Here is a 14179-nt window from a genome sequence, read left to right on the forward strand (position 1 = left end):
TTGTATTTCCACGTCCAGTAAACACAAAGAAGGAATAAAGCTTTCTTCACTTTAAATATTGCCTTAAGATGAACAAATACATGCTGTGTGTATTCTGAAAAGAAAGGGGAGATATGTTTGACAGTTTGGCTGCAATACACAGTGGTAAATGAGAAGGTGAGCTTTCAAATTTAAGTCATCCAAGCTCAAAATTAGTGTTGCAAACCTGAGCACCATATACAAGTTGGTAAAAACATCTGGAAATGTTAAAAAAAAGCTGCAAGGTGCCTGGATTGCAGATTGCACACTACAACCTGTGTTAATTTTTTCATTGTAGTTCTTTGTGTCAGATCAGTGTTTGTGTGTTTTTATTCTAAAAATAAGTCCAAGCGTAGTTAAAACCCAAATTCTGAAAAATTTAGGGTGATGTGCAGTTAAAAACATAATAATTTGTAAATCTAATAAACCAAAAACTTATTTACAGTATAGGATGGAAAACAACGAATGTTGAAAGAGAGACATTTTCTTATATATTCATATATGAATATGACCTTATCTTAAATTGGATGGCTGCGACATCTCTAAATAGTTCTCCATGTAGCATCCCTCCTTTTATAAATCTTCCATAAACATCTATGAATGAAGAGGACCAGGTTCTGGTCCCTTAGAAGAGGAATGTTTCCCCGTTCTTGTCCAATATCTGATTCTATCCATTATAAATAAAAAGAACCTCTAAATTTTGACATATTTACTTCTGAGAGACTCTACCTCTCTTAGGTGCTACTTTTATACACTGCAGCCTTGTTATGCCTCCCCTCCACATGCAAACAGATTTGAGGCACTGAAAACAAACTTTTAGGCAAAAGTATTAGATAAAGGATGAAGATTTTCACATGACCCAGCAGTGCTTTTATGTGTGGACATGATAACAGGCTTACAGCGTCAGATAGTGCAGCACTATCTGTGCGGTTTGCATCATAATATACACTGTTTGTTTCCATGGTAATGGCAGTTGCAGCAAACTCTGTGCCGGCACTAATCTTAACAGGACTTTTTACATATAAATATACAGTTAGTCCCTGAATTTATCACAGAACGAAGGCGTCATGACGCATTATTGCAGACACCGGGTAAATCGCCACCTTCAGGTCGCGCGTGCTCCTGACTGATGCCGTTTGTAAATTTTCATGCAAATAAGGATGTTTTTATAAACTGTGCCATGTAGATGTGATTTGTTTGGAGACTGTAAATGGGAAAAACTCAGTTTTGTAAAATACCCATGATTATGTGAACTTAGTAGTTTTAGTTTTACTTTTCCAGCCTTTTGTTGCCCCTCCCAACTATTCTGAGACATGCTGCTGCCGTCATATTCAAGTTAAAGTGAAAAGTTTAATAAAAAAAGTCTCACTTTTAACATTGGATATGTTTATTATCGCTATATTGTGTAATTTAAAACACTGCATTTTCTATTTTATTTTTTTTCCACAGCCTCCAAACTTTTTTGGAACTGAAGTTGAGCAACTAGGTTTAGCCAGTGGCTTCAAAATAAAACAGTGCTCACTAAAAGGCTACTACAATGCAAAGAGAAGCACACAGCAAGGAGTGTGTAGTTATTTTTTCTCTTATTTTTATTTTTTCTGAATTTGCACTTAATTAGCAGGTTCAGCAGAGAGAGACCAGTTTGTTCATTTTGACTTTGTATGTCAAAAAAACTTGATTTTCCATTTCTTTCCAGGAGCTGGTTCTAAATAGACACATTTAAAATCAAAGACCTTTGAATGTTGTTTATTTGCTCTGCTTTTCTCTTTTAGCAAAAACATAATCAAAGTGGCTGAATAGTTTATGGATTTCTCCTGCTTCCAAAACAAATAGTCCTCCCTCCATTCACTGGAACACCAGTCAATGTGACACAGAAGACGACCTTAATTGGATTTTTATGAGTTACTGTCATGGTTTAGACTTTTCTTTGTTCTCTCATTAATTGACATTTTAACCATTCAACCACTCTCTTTGTGCCAACGTTAAATCCTCAAGCTACCGTGCTGCTGTCCCAAAATGCTTTGTACTGCTCTCCCTGAGACACACAGAACATATAAGTTCTATGAATAATTTAAGGGAAACAGTAAAAAGCAAGTTCCGCTTGGCTAACAAACTGGAGACACCCTGGCATTAATTATGAAATAACCTTTTTCTATACATTTCATGACATTTTTCTGTCTATATGTGGCTATGTTTGGCTGAATCACAAGATGTTCAGAACTCGTTTATCCTGATGATGCGCTCACCTGCTCTGGTTAAAGGTGTGAATCTTGACCCGGTGGTGGATGTACTTTTGCAGGATTTTATTTGTGTCTTCATCTGTGTTAAAGGAGTTCATGAGGACCAGGGGAACATCTGTGTTGTACGTCTTGTTCAGATGCTGCAGAACATGAAAAACAAACAATTTTTCCAGTGATTGTCATTTACTTGATGCTGATATTGTTGTTATTGTTCATGTTGTTTTTAAAGTTTCTTTTCTTATAGGTGCTCCTGATGATTATTTGCTTTGTTTTCTTACAGAGGCTGTAAGATGTTTTCTTTACAGGTGTAGCAGCTGGTCGTCTGGTTTTTTGGTTCAGGTTTTGATTGTACAGTTGTTGCTATTGCTTTCTATCTTTGTCTCCTTTTTCTTGCCTTAACTTTTTCCTCTTCTCTTTTCTTCAATGGGTCAATGACAGTATCCATTGCCAGGGTGGACTAGTTATTTCTCTTTGTGAGGTAACAAAGGGAAAGATCTCAGACTCACCCATTTAAGAAGAAGAAGATTTTTTTTTTTTTATTTGTCATTATACACAGTGCAGAACACAGGTACAAGCACACATTCGCGGAGCAAGCGAGTAAGGTGACAGTAAGGGGGGGGGGGGTTGCCTAATATAATGTTAGTAGAAACACTGACACGTGTTCAACCAGCAGCAAACTGAACTGAAATCGTTTCTTAGCAGAATTTGTGTATCTTTACCAAACTTGTGATTTACACTCATGACAGAAATATATACATGGAATGATTTTGGAATTAAAATACATTTAATATACAATAAAAAATAATAAAAAAAAAAGCTTAAAGTTTAGAGTTTGTCATCAAAGTCATTGTGTGTGGTTTGTGGCCACACTTTGAATACCACATTGAAACACATTTGTATTTATGACTAAACTAAAGTGAAAGACACTGGAAAAAACATTTAAGAAGGGTGTTGGCTGGCCAGCGACGTCACACAGGGTGTAACACACACTGATAACCAAGTTAAATAAGTGAGTAAACGGTCTGTGTATAATGATCCTACATCTTACAATGGTACTATTATGACTCTTTAGGTAATACAACTCTTTTGTATCCTGAAGTGTCCCTCCTGTGTTCACACACACATAATCTACTGCAAACAAAATAGATAAAAGGCAAATTTACAAGTTAGCCTTACAGTATGTTGCGAGTGGACAGATGGAAGCAAAGGCAAGTATAATGTAATGTGTATGTGCGTAAACATGGCAATCTTCAAGTTTCTTAAAGCTGAATATCTTATCTTTATTTAGTGTTTGTAAGCAGATGATGAGACAACTGATGCTTATTATGTGATTAATATGTAATTTCAATTTTGCTCAAAATTGTCAGAAAACAAAATTAAAAATCATATCATATCCTCCCAAAGTCAAGATAACATCAGCTCGAAACCCAGAGATATTCAGTTCATTACATTCATCATATATATATATATATATATATATATATATATATATATATATATATATATACACACACACACACACATACATATACATACACACTATAACATAACTAAATGGGTCAATATATTCAGTTGTCAATCATTCAGATATATCATATTAATACGTTGATGATAAAAGCCTGTAAAATAACTGTTTCAGGTAATAATGCTCCATTTCCCTGAGAAGAAGCCTTAAAATGTTGCGATGCAACATTAATATTTTGTGTTGCATTTTGTGAAGCAAAAAGAGGAAAAGTGATCGGTTAATTAGGTTCACTGAAAATACATCAGATGTGACGGGAAGATAAAAAAAAGGGCAAAGAGAGACTTAGAAATACAGACATGGGAAAGACATGTAGGCAAACAATTCAGCAGTTTAAGTGGCAAGTTTCTCAATCTTCAGTACAAAATATTTAGACAATCCAGGAAAAAGCTGGAAACTGTATTGAATACAGATGACCTTCAATGTGTTTACTTCACTGCATCGACAAAGGTGTAGCAAGCCAGGTTTCTGTACTGGAAATCCCTGCGTTAGCTCAAAAACCATCATCAGTTAAAATGGTTGCTGCACCTTTAAATACTAAATTAAATTCTATCATATTTTGGAGCCGCAGCAGTGGTCTGAAAAATCAAAATCTGAAATTGTTTTTGCAAATCATAGATGTGAGTCCCCCGTTTATGAAGAGAAGAATCATCCAGCTTGTTAAACACAGAGTATAACATACAGGATCCCAAGTGGTTTGAAGATGCATTCAAGTATGTGATGTCCACATCTGTGCAGTCTATTAAAGCAACACTACATATGATTCTGACCCTAAAACTCTATGCTTAGGACTTGTTTTGATGACATTCGTATTCACATTCCTAGAGCCATTATTGCCCCACATGGTCTTGAGGCTGAGAAACTGCTCTTTGCAACTTCTTTTTCCTAACCAGAGCATCATGTTTTCCTTTAGGGCACCACGTCACATGCTAGCAACCGGATTTCAAAACATTTTGAACGTGCACCATAAAACCCATGGGCATTATTTGAAGTAGAAAAGAAAAAGAATGTGACAAAACAACAGTCAACATCAGATTGACTTTTACAAGTTGGAGAGAGCTCAGAAAAGAGACAGGATGCGAGAAAGATATCGAATTAGCCTTCAATGGGAGGCACCAAAATGTGAAAATCTAACTTCAATACTGCTGAATAATTAGCATGACTGCAGGAAATGAATAGCATATTTCAGCACCACTATGCAAAAATTACACAATGCACTTTTATCACGGCTGTTTTAAACTGGCATTCTTGAAGCACAGATCTGTTACCCATTATCTTTTTAAAAAATAAAAGCCGATCTTCTCAAAAAAATCTTAATGTGGACAATGTGCAGTTCTCTAAACATGAATACTTTTACAGATCAGAACAGTAAATCTTCAGCAGGCGGACGGTGCCATTTCAGTGAGCCTTTCCAAAAGTTTCTAAAAAGTGTTCAAGAAGCAGCTCTGTGGCTCTGAGGGGCGTTCTCACACAGGACATGCTGTTTTGAGGGTTTCATGTGTGTGTGTGAGAGAGATCCATTTTCATTCTCTTTCAATAGGATAATTCAGTGTGCAGGTAATCTGACCAGACCTGAGCAGAAGAAGAAAGCAGTGTGTGTTGAGAGAAGTGTCCCATGAGATGGTTATGAAACATCCACAAATACTACCCAGCCACACACCACAGAACAGAAAACAAACAAGACTCCAAACTACTGAAAACATCAGATTTATCTGTATAAATTAAATGATGCTGGATATCCATCAATTCTGTGAATAAGCAGCTCAAATGTGTGATGCTATTATTAATTAAACTAATATGCAGTTACTCAGGCGGTAACTGCTGCTGATGTAGGAGATAAAGCGTGATCTGGTCCAAATAAACTCTCTCACACACATGAACACACACTACGCTCCTCCAGTACACAGCCATCTCTGTTTCCCTGCCAGTCCTGCAGACCTGCCAGCCAGCACATAAACAGATCCCCTTTCACTGCAACTACCTCCTCCACATATCTCACTGAACGCTTTTCAAAAAACTGCAAAAACCAAAACAAAACAAAAAAATAGAGAGAAAAAAAAAAAACACACACACACGCATTCAGTAACAGAGGCCTGAAGGATGTGGTCACTTTCTCCTCATGTTTTTTAAATGGGTTTACTTCGGTACCTTTCTATCTTAGTAAAAAGGAAAAACAAGCTAATCTTTTCCAGAAGGACACACAGAGCGATGTTCATTACGTCAGATTATTCATCCCTTCCTCATCACGGCTGCGTCATGTGTGCTGATGTGGCAGCAGGCTGGGTCTCTGCCAAGTCGGGTAACGTCTCAAAAAACATCTGTCAAATCAAACTTTATTTATAAAGTACTTTTTATGCAAAGAGTAACATAAAGTGCTTCACATAATAAAAACAATTCAGAAAAAACACATATTAAAATACAATAAAGATAAAATAAGCCTCTACACACCTGATCATTATCTTTTTCACACCCACACACTCTCTCTCCTTCCCTTCCTATTCTTCACAAACATCAACTCCAACTGGTAATTTCTGTCTCTTATCTGGTGTAAAAACATTAGTAAAAATAAAAATCTAAGACAGATCTGTTATACACAAGTTGATTGGTTCTTGGAACTGAAATACATGTATATATGAATTTAGCATAAAACAAAAGAGAATGTGTTTGGTTTACCATTTCTTGGCATTAAATCTTATACAGACAGAAAACCTGTTTAAGTCTCCTTTAAATTGAGCCACATTTGTGAGGGAAATGCATTTGTGGGATGAGCAGCACAGTTGAATATGTGGGTTGTACCTAAAGAAATTCTTCTCTGCCAATGCCAAACAGCTTATTTCTGCTACTGACTCTTGTTTGGTTTTTGTTTATTGGATTGGATGAGTTAAGTCTAAAGAAACAGAACCGCAGAGAAACTTTTTTGGGGCACAAATCACATACTTAACTCTTCTGTTCATCCCACAAATGCATTTCTTCTTACAAATGTGGCTCCATTTAAAAGAGAAAAAAATGGGCTATTGATAAGTGATAAGATTTATTGCCAAGAATCATGTTTTCATTACTTTACAGTATGTAAACCTGTTTTACTGTTAAAACAGTGAAAATGTTAAAAATGAAACTCCCACATAGAGAAAGTTGCTGCTCCACTCCAAGTGAACTCATCATTCTGGTACTTCAAGCACCAACTGGTTTTAATTTATCTACAGTTCTTTCAGAACATACAAGGATGAATCTGTCTCTTATTTCAGCTTAGGTTATAATAAATATAGCTCAAATATATTACATTTTGTATGGTTCACTTGATTTTAGGAGCTGGAAATGACCAGATGATCTCCTTATGTCCAGATTAGTAAAACTTCTGAATTAAAAAGGGGTGGACATGACTGTATCTAGAGATTTCTGATCTAATAGGTAGATATTGCTCTGTTGTAGAAAATCTGTCTCTTAAGCTATTAAATGCTCCACTATGTTCACAAGCAATATGAAACCTTTATGTCTACCATCTGGAGTTTGTTGTCTCCCCCCACATTCTGGCTTATTTTTCTCATTCCTGCTAGTGGAAAAGTGGTTGAGGAGAACTGCCTGACCAGTGAAGCTGCAGGCCATAAAACCAAAACTATGAGCAGAAAAGCTCTAAAGCTTCTGTGAACTGCATAATTTGGAGATAAAATACAATCCAAACCATTTAAATGATTATTATTGTTATTGAGTAATTAATGCTGGTTTAAATTACTTAAACAGGGCATTAAATCTAAAAGGCCAAACTGAACATGTGAAAAAAAGGAATGATCAAACTCTTATGCATGATAGCATGATGTCAGGATTGAAATAAAGAACCACATCAGTGCTGAAGGTGTTTAACTCTGTAGTTTCTGTACCTCTATCTGCTGCACGGTGAGGTCCAGGAAGGTGTTCTCGTTGCGGACGCTGATCAGGCTTTTGGGGCCTTTGCATCCCATGCTGGTACCCAGGCCTCCATTCAGTTTTACTACCACAAGTTTGTTTAAGCTGTGGGCCACATTGTCTGGCAGGCCTCGAGCAGCAATCTTATCATAGGGATGAATCTGGTGGAGAGAGAGAGAAAGATTGTTGAAGGGTTGGAGAAATGGCAAATGTAAAGGTGCTTGTCATCAGCTGTGGTGCTCATGTCTTAAAGATCAGAGCAGATGCAGAGGGGAGACTGTAGAGGGTTTAGAGGTGACAGGGAAAATCTGATCAGCAGCTGACTTATCAGATTATTGCGTCTGTCTGCGTTTAAACCCTTATTATTGGATCGATAATGCCTCTCTCACATCAGTGGACTCACTTTTTACAAAATGACTTGTTTTATTCTCTTTCACAGAGCACAAAGTGATAGTAGGAACTAGAACCAACCAAGATAACTGGTGAAAAGCTAAAGAAAAACTTATTTTCCTGTTAAGTTTCACACAGCTTAAACAAATTTCATTATCTCACCAAGATCTCTTATTTTTATTTCTAAATCAGGCTGAAACACCCAAGAGCACGAAATTCTGACCAGAAGTAAGAAGAGATTCCTCTTGTTAGGATGAGTGTGACTCATAAAAGTCCAGATGTCATCCCGTTTCCTTCCCTGCTGAAAGTGCAGAGTTAACTAATCAGTGACAGAGGACACACAGCAGACCTCCTCCTGAGTTTGTCTCCCCTCACTCGGCACACACAGAGGATGAGGTTACAAATGCAAACAAACAGGCTAGGATGCAGCTGTTGCTCACTCCCCGTCCTTCACGGAGACGGTTGGTGGTCAGCGAGGTGTCACGGCGTGTTAACTGACTTGAAGGAAACAAGTGCATATAAATTACATCCAATCATTTACTGATCAGACCCTCGCTGGTGTTAGGAAATAAGAAGTGAAATTAAATGTTCTTCAAAAGAGATCCCCCTCCATCCTATCCCTGTACCCCCGAGGAACACAGCTTCCACACCCAGATGCTGATTCCCCCTTCCCCCTCTGAAGCACACAGATGGGATTCAATTCAGACTCTCCTGCAAAGTTAACTCAACCCTCAGTAACCTCCAGGAAATTGGATAAACCGGAGTGAGGACGTGAAAGAAATCTACATGATATCTGATCTGCAGCAACAAACTCAGATTAAAGTTTATAGCTGACTGATAGATGGCAGCTTGATCTGAAATGTTACACAACTTACATGATATTAATGAGCATCGGTGTGGGAGGAAGGACATTTGCAAACCATTACCACAGGGGCACAGTGCAAGTACTGTTGATGTGACAAGAACTACTTAAAGTTTTTATTCGCGGTTGATTTGGCAGCAACGGTAAGAAAGTTAGTCCACTGCTTCCAAGATGCTTCTATGGTAGGAAGCTTGTGCTGGTTGTGTGTTAGCATGCCAGTGTGGTCTGCATTTCCTTTAATGCAAAGCTGCCACACAGAGCCTGACTTATTGGAGACACACTGGAGATCCAGTGAGATCCAGTGAGTTCATAAACAACCCATGCAAAGCAGTACCCAAACTTCTTAAGCTCTCAGATAAACTCTCTTTTAATAAACAAGGATGTACCACAGGTGTACTCAGCCCACTATTTACTGTCTGCATAAACAATATACTCACTCATATCACAGACTTATTTCAATGTTTATACAGTTTTGTCCATTTTAATCCTGATGTAGAGATCTCACTGCAGCTCATTCCACCTTAAAACAACTCAGTATGGCCTAAAATGATTTCCTTCTTATCATAGCATGGAATAAACACCATTGTGCATTATATAACAAAAACACTGTTCATGAGGACTTCATTCACCACAAACACTGACCTTTAAAACAGTGCCCTCTGGTAGTTTGTTCCATAAATATATCTTGACCTCAATAATACATGAAATACTCATTCTTTAGTTGTGGCATTAATGAAAATGTTTGATAGAAAATCATATTTTTGTACCAACAGAGGGATTCCCAAAGTGCTGTTAGTTGAAAACATGTCGTATCTCAGCTTGGTGTGTAGTTTGTCCTTAGGAAATTTAAGGAAACTAGTGTCAGGCCTAAAAAAATGACAGCATATGAACAGTATCCAGCAAAAAACCCGACATTGGAGCTGAGAGATGCGTCATCTCCATGGAAGAGTGGCTGTCAAGAAGGCTGAACATTCAGCTTTTTAATAAATGTCTGACTTCCCCATCGTGTTGGGTAATGTTTAAAAAAAACGCAAAGTAGTCAGAGTTTTGGAAATACTGATGCTGATGATTCAAAGTGAAAGGTAAAAAAATCGTTATCATGGGTTAAAAATTTGCCACAGGTAATAAACAACCCTTATTTATTCTTTAAAGACTATGTGTGTGGTTATGAGCAGGTATTCTAACAATGTGCAAATGTTTGTGTACATCATCCAGTTTCACCTTCATTAGAACAACAATAGCATGGCAGATTAATCTAGGCGTATTTACTGAAAGACTGGTGTTACCACATGCCTGCTCCCTTGGCATTTAACACTGAACATTGCGTGCCCAAATGCTGTTATAGAGCAGACACGGCATGTACCATGTGCAACAAACTACATGGAGGCGATCGTACTGATGCAACAGAAATCCTCTTTTTAAAATGACCTATAAACATACAGGTCTTGGTGTCTTGATTACTTGTAGTGGTGATTCGATATGCACACACATGCTTTGTGCATTATTATTGCATATATTTGTAAAATTAATAATGGTTTGTTTTGCATAATGGGTTTCCAGTATAAGCCCTGCAATGGACTGGCGACCTGTCCAGGGTGTACCCTGCCTCTCGCCTTCTAATTGCCAAGATAAGCTCCAGGTTCCCTGTGACCCTAAATTGGACTAAGTATTATAGAAAATGGATGGATGGGTTTCCAGTATAACACATGGAGAGTGCAGCTTAAGCCTAGAAGGACAGCAAATACTACAGCCCCATAGCTAAGAATCTAATCTTGGTCATGCCATTGGTTTAATTGAAAATAATCGAATGTATTTCGTGATGATGGCCCTGTGATGAACTGCATTATAATATACGGTATAGCGGATGGATGGATAGATTTCGAGGTGTTTTATAGTCAAACATAACAATGACATTACTGTGACTGACTGAATGACTGCTGGACAAATGTTAACAGTATTTTAAGGAGACCTACTTCACAACCCAAGTTATTTCAGGTTTTTATGAAGAAATACAGGTTTGGTGAACAAGAAACCAACTGCAGTTCCCTGTTAGTGTGATCCTCTGACCTCAGATCAGCAAAGACTCACCCAACAGAGAATCACCAGGAGGAAATATGTCTAATGATAAGCACTTAAAAACAGCCACTGACGGCAGTGACCCAGCCTAAAATACCATGACCTCCTTCTCTCATTCTAACTGCACTGTTGTGAACTTGCTCCTCTTTGTTATACAAACACACCAAGCTTAGTAGGCTAAAGTTTGGAAGGTCAGACAAAAAATAAAAAAATGATTTAATAAAATCCAGACATTAAATAGCAACACAAACTTTGATATCAAGAAGATAAAGAATGATCTAATCTGAATTAAAAACATTTCCGTATAAGAATGACAACACATTCAGAAGCTCCGTCTCTCATCTGCAGTAGCTTTTTTTGTTTAAAATCATCTTAAGTTATAAGAAATATAGTTAATAATTATAATCCATTTAAATAGGACAGTGCATATTAATGAATGTAAAATATTGCCTTAAATATACTGAATTTAACAAAGTGCTAATTTCCATCTGTAGTCCTTTAAACGTCAACCTGTCATCTCTGATAGTTGCATCTACGAGGAGGGAATCGGTGTCAAAACCGTCGTTACAATACAAGAATCTACTTAATTTGGAAGATTTTGAAAGCAGAGACTTCCTTTGGCAGCAGGCGCTCAGAAAACTTCTTCTCGCTCATTTATCCCTCCCATCCCCCAAAACTCCCCAAAAAAACTTTCTGCGCCTTCATGCAACTCTTAATTTCACAGTAAAACCTCCTCTTTTTTGCACAGCAGTCATATTTTTCTGCTTTTTTCTTCATCTTTAATCTTTTATGTCTCTGTTTTGTTTCCCAAGCCTGTTGTTAAAAGAAAAATTTGTAAAAAAAGTTTTAAGACAATTAATTACAAATATATTAATTAACAAGTGCCAGAAACATGTCTGGCATGAATCTATGCAAATGGAAAGAAACCGAAATAAATCAGGACTTATGCCCCAATCAAAACCAGATCAGAGATGAAGACCATTATTAGGAAAAACTCTGAAGCAGTGTAGATCTAATCACAAATTTGATGAGACTAAGATTATACCTTTTTATTAGAATAATCATTCATTCATTTAGTGGGCAATGACAGGAATTGGAGAAAGAACGAAGATGAGGATTTTCAGGAAAGAGGATATAAATTCATGTTGAATAAACGTGAATTCTTCAGATATTTAACAAGCAAGAGATTATTGTAAGGAAGAAATTAGGTGGTCACAAATTAACCTTTAAAACAAAACAAAAAAAGCAAAAAGATTTATGCTAGTTTTGATTATTTCATGTAAAATGCTTGTAGAACCGCAACCCTTTTAAGCAGCTCAACGTGAAGTCCACAAACACCAACATATGTTATCTTGGGGGTCATGGCTCAAAAAATTTGAGAACCACTGCTGTAGACCATAGTCTACCGTTACAGTGAACCATCTTATCTTATTTGCACATAATTTACTCTTATTTTTCACCAGCCACATTTTCTGCCTCTGGAAAGAAGAGAGTAGAAATCACATTTCCAGCTGAGCATAGTTAAAATTAATTTGAATTTATTATTATAAAGCTCCATAAGAATTGAGCACCAACATCACAAATTAGCAACTCATGTCAGGATGGATCCAAAAAACTGACAGAAAGCTTCATTAAAATGACACAATGATCAAACTCCAGTTTCTAGCTTAGCAAATGGTTGTTATCTACGTTTAAATATATAGTTACATAAAATTACATAAAAGTATACAAAATCTTCTACACATTCAATTTAATGGCTTGTTCCACTATGCTGCCTCACACAGAAAACCCTTTAACTGAGGGGTCAGCAGCTACACTTGGCCTGGGGGGCCAAAAGTATAACTTTTTATATATACACATCTTCAGGGATAGCTCCCTTCACTTTACCCAGCAGCTAGCTTCAGGCTTAGCTCCCTTCACTTTACCTAGCTTCAGGCTTAGCTCCCTTCACTTTACCCAGCAGCTAGCTTCAGGTATAGCTCCCTTCGCTTTACCCAGCAGCTAGCTTCAGGGTTAGCTCCCTTCACTTTATCCAGCAGCTAGCTTCAGGGATAGCTCCCTTCACTTTTCCCAGCAGCTAGCTTCAGGTTTAGCTCCCTTCGCTTTACCTGGCTGCAAGCTTCAGGGATAGCTCCCTTCACTTTACCCAGCAGCTAGCTTCAGGGTTAGCTCCCTTCACTTTACCCAGCAGCTAGCTTCAGGTACAGCTCCCTTCGCTTTACCCAGCAGCTAGCTTCTGGGTTAACTCCCTTCACTTTATCCAGCAGCTAGCTTCAGGGTTAGCTCCCTTCACTTTACCCAGCAGCTAGCTTCAGGTATAGCTCCCTTCGCTTTACCCGGCAGCTAGCTTCTGGGTTAACTCCCTTCACTTTATCCAGCAGCTAGCTTCAGGGTTAGCTCCCTTCACTTTACCCAGCAGCTAGCTTCAGGGTTAGCTCCCTTCGCTTTACCTGGCAGCTAGCTTCAGGTTTAGCTCCCTTCAGTTTACCCAGCAGTGGTGAAGCAGATGTGGGACTCTGCTGAAACTAGAAGAGCTGTGTGGTGTTTATTCCTAAAGCTGGTACAAAACATTCATCGCTAAAGAGGAAATTTCTCACAGTAACTTTCTTTCTCTGCTCCGACATTCCTTCTTTTCCTCTATGCATCTGTCCTCCTCTCTAATTTGAGCATTTTTAAAAAGGGGCCACACTGTTCATTTAACAGTGCAGTAAACACCATCATGTCTCTGCACAACAGACATAACTGTTGCAATTTTTATTTTTATTTTTTTATTTTTTTTTTAATTAATGTAATCTGGCAAGCCAGATATTATTGGCAGCAGTTTTGGACCGCGGGCCGCCAGTTGCCGACCACTGCTTTAACCCTTCTACATTTAACGTATTTACTTCAACCTGTTGAAGCAGCAGAAAACTGCTAACATGACATCATACTGGAGTGTCTTAACACTGAAACTGGACTGTCTAAAGCAGAAAAAAATAACACACAACGTCCCCATGTTAGGAGTGGTCTCAGTTAAAAACCATTTACTGCAGAGGTGACCAAGTCCAGTCTTTGAGAGCTACTATCCTGTAACTTTTAGATATGTCCCTTCTCCAACACACCTGAATCACATGAATGGCTCGTTATCAGGCCAGTGCAGAGCTGATGCATCACATGCATATATCATAAGAA

At 37.8% G+C, this 14179-nt stretch overlaps 1 protein-coding gene across 3 annotated transcripts in view; it reads right to left on the reverse strand.

The window, feature by feature from the left end:
- ugp2b (UDP-glucose pyrophosphorylase 2b) overlaps positions 1-14179 on the reverse strand; it is a 34541-nt gene that overhangs the window by 11115 nt on the left and 9247 nt on the right. For all 3 annotated transcript variants that reach the window (XM_042010078.1, XM_042010077.1, XM_042010076.1), the window contains 2 exons: positions 7656-7841; positions 2265-2398 (listed from right to left, as the gene is read on the reverse strand). In XM_042010078.1, the coding sequence (XP_041866012.1) occupies positions 2265-2398; positions 7656-7841 (320 nt within the window). The remainder of the gene's footprint in view (positions 1-2264; positions 2399-7655; positions 7842-14179) is intronic.

This window comes from Melanotaenia boesemani, chromosome 16 (assembly GCF_017639745.1).
Source record: "Melanotaenia boesemani isolate fMelBoe1 chromosome 16, fMelBoe1.pri, whole genome shotgun sequence".
Taxonomy (NCBI): domain Eukaryota; kingdom Metazoa; phylum Chordata; class Actinopteri; order Atheriniformes; family Melanotaeniidae; genus Melanotaenia; species Melanotaenia boesemani.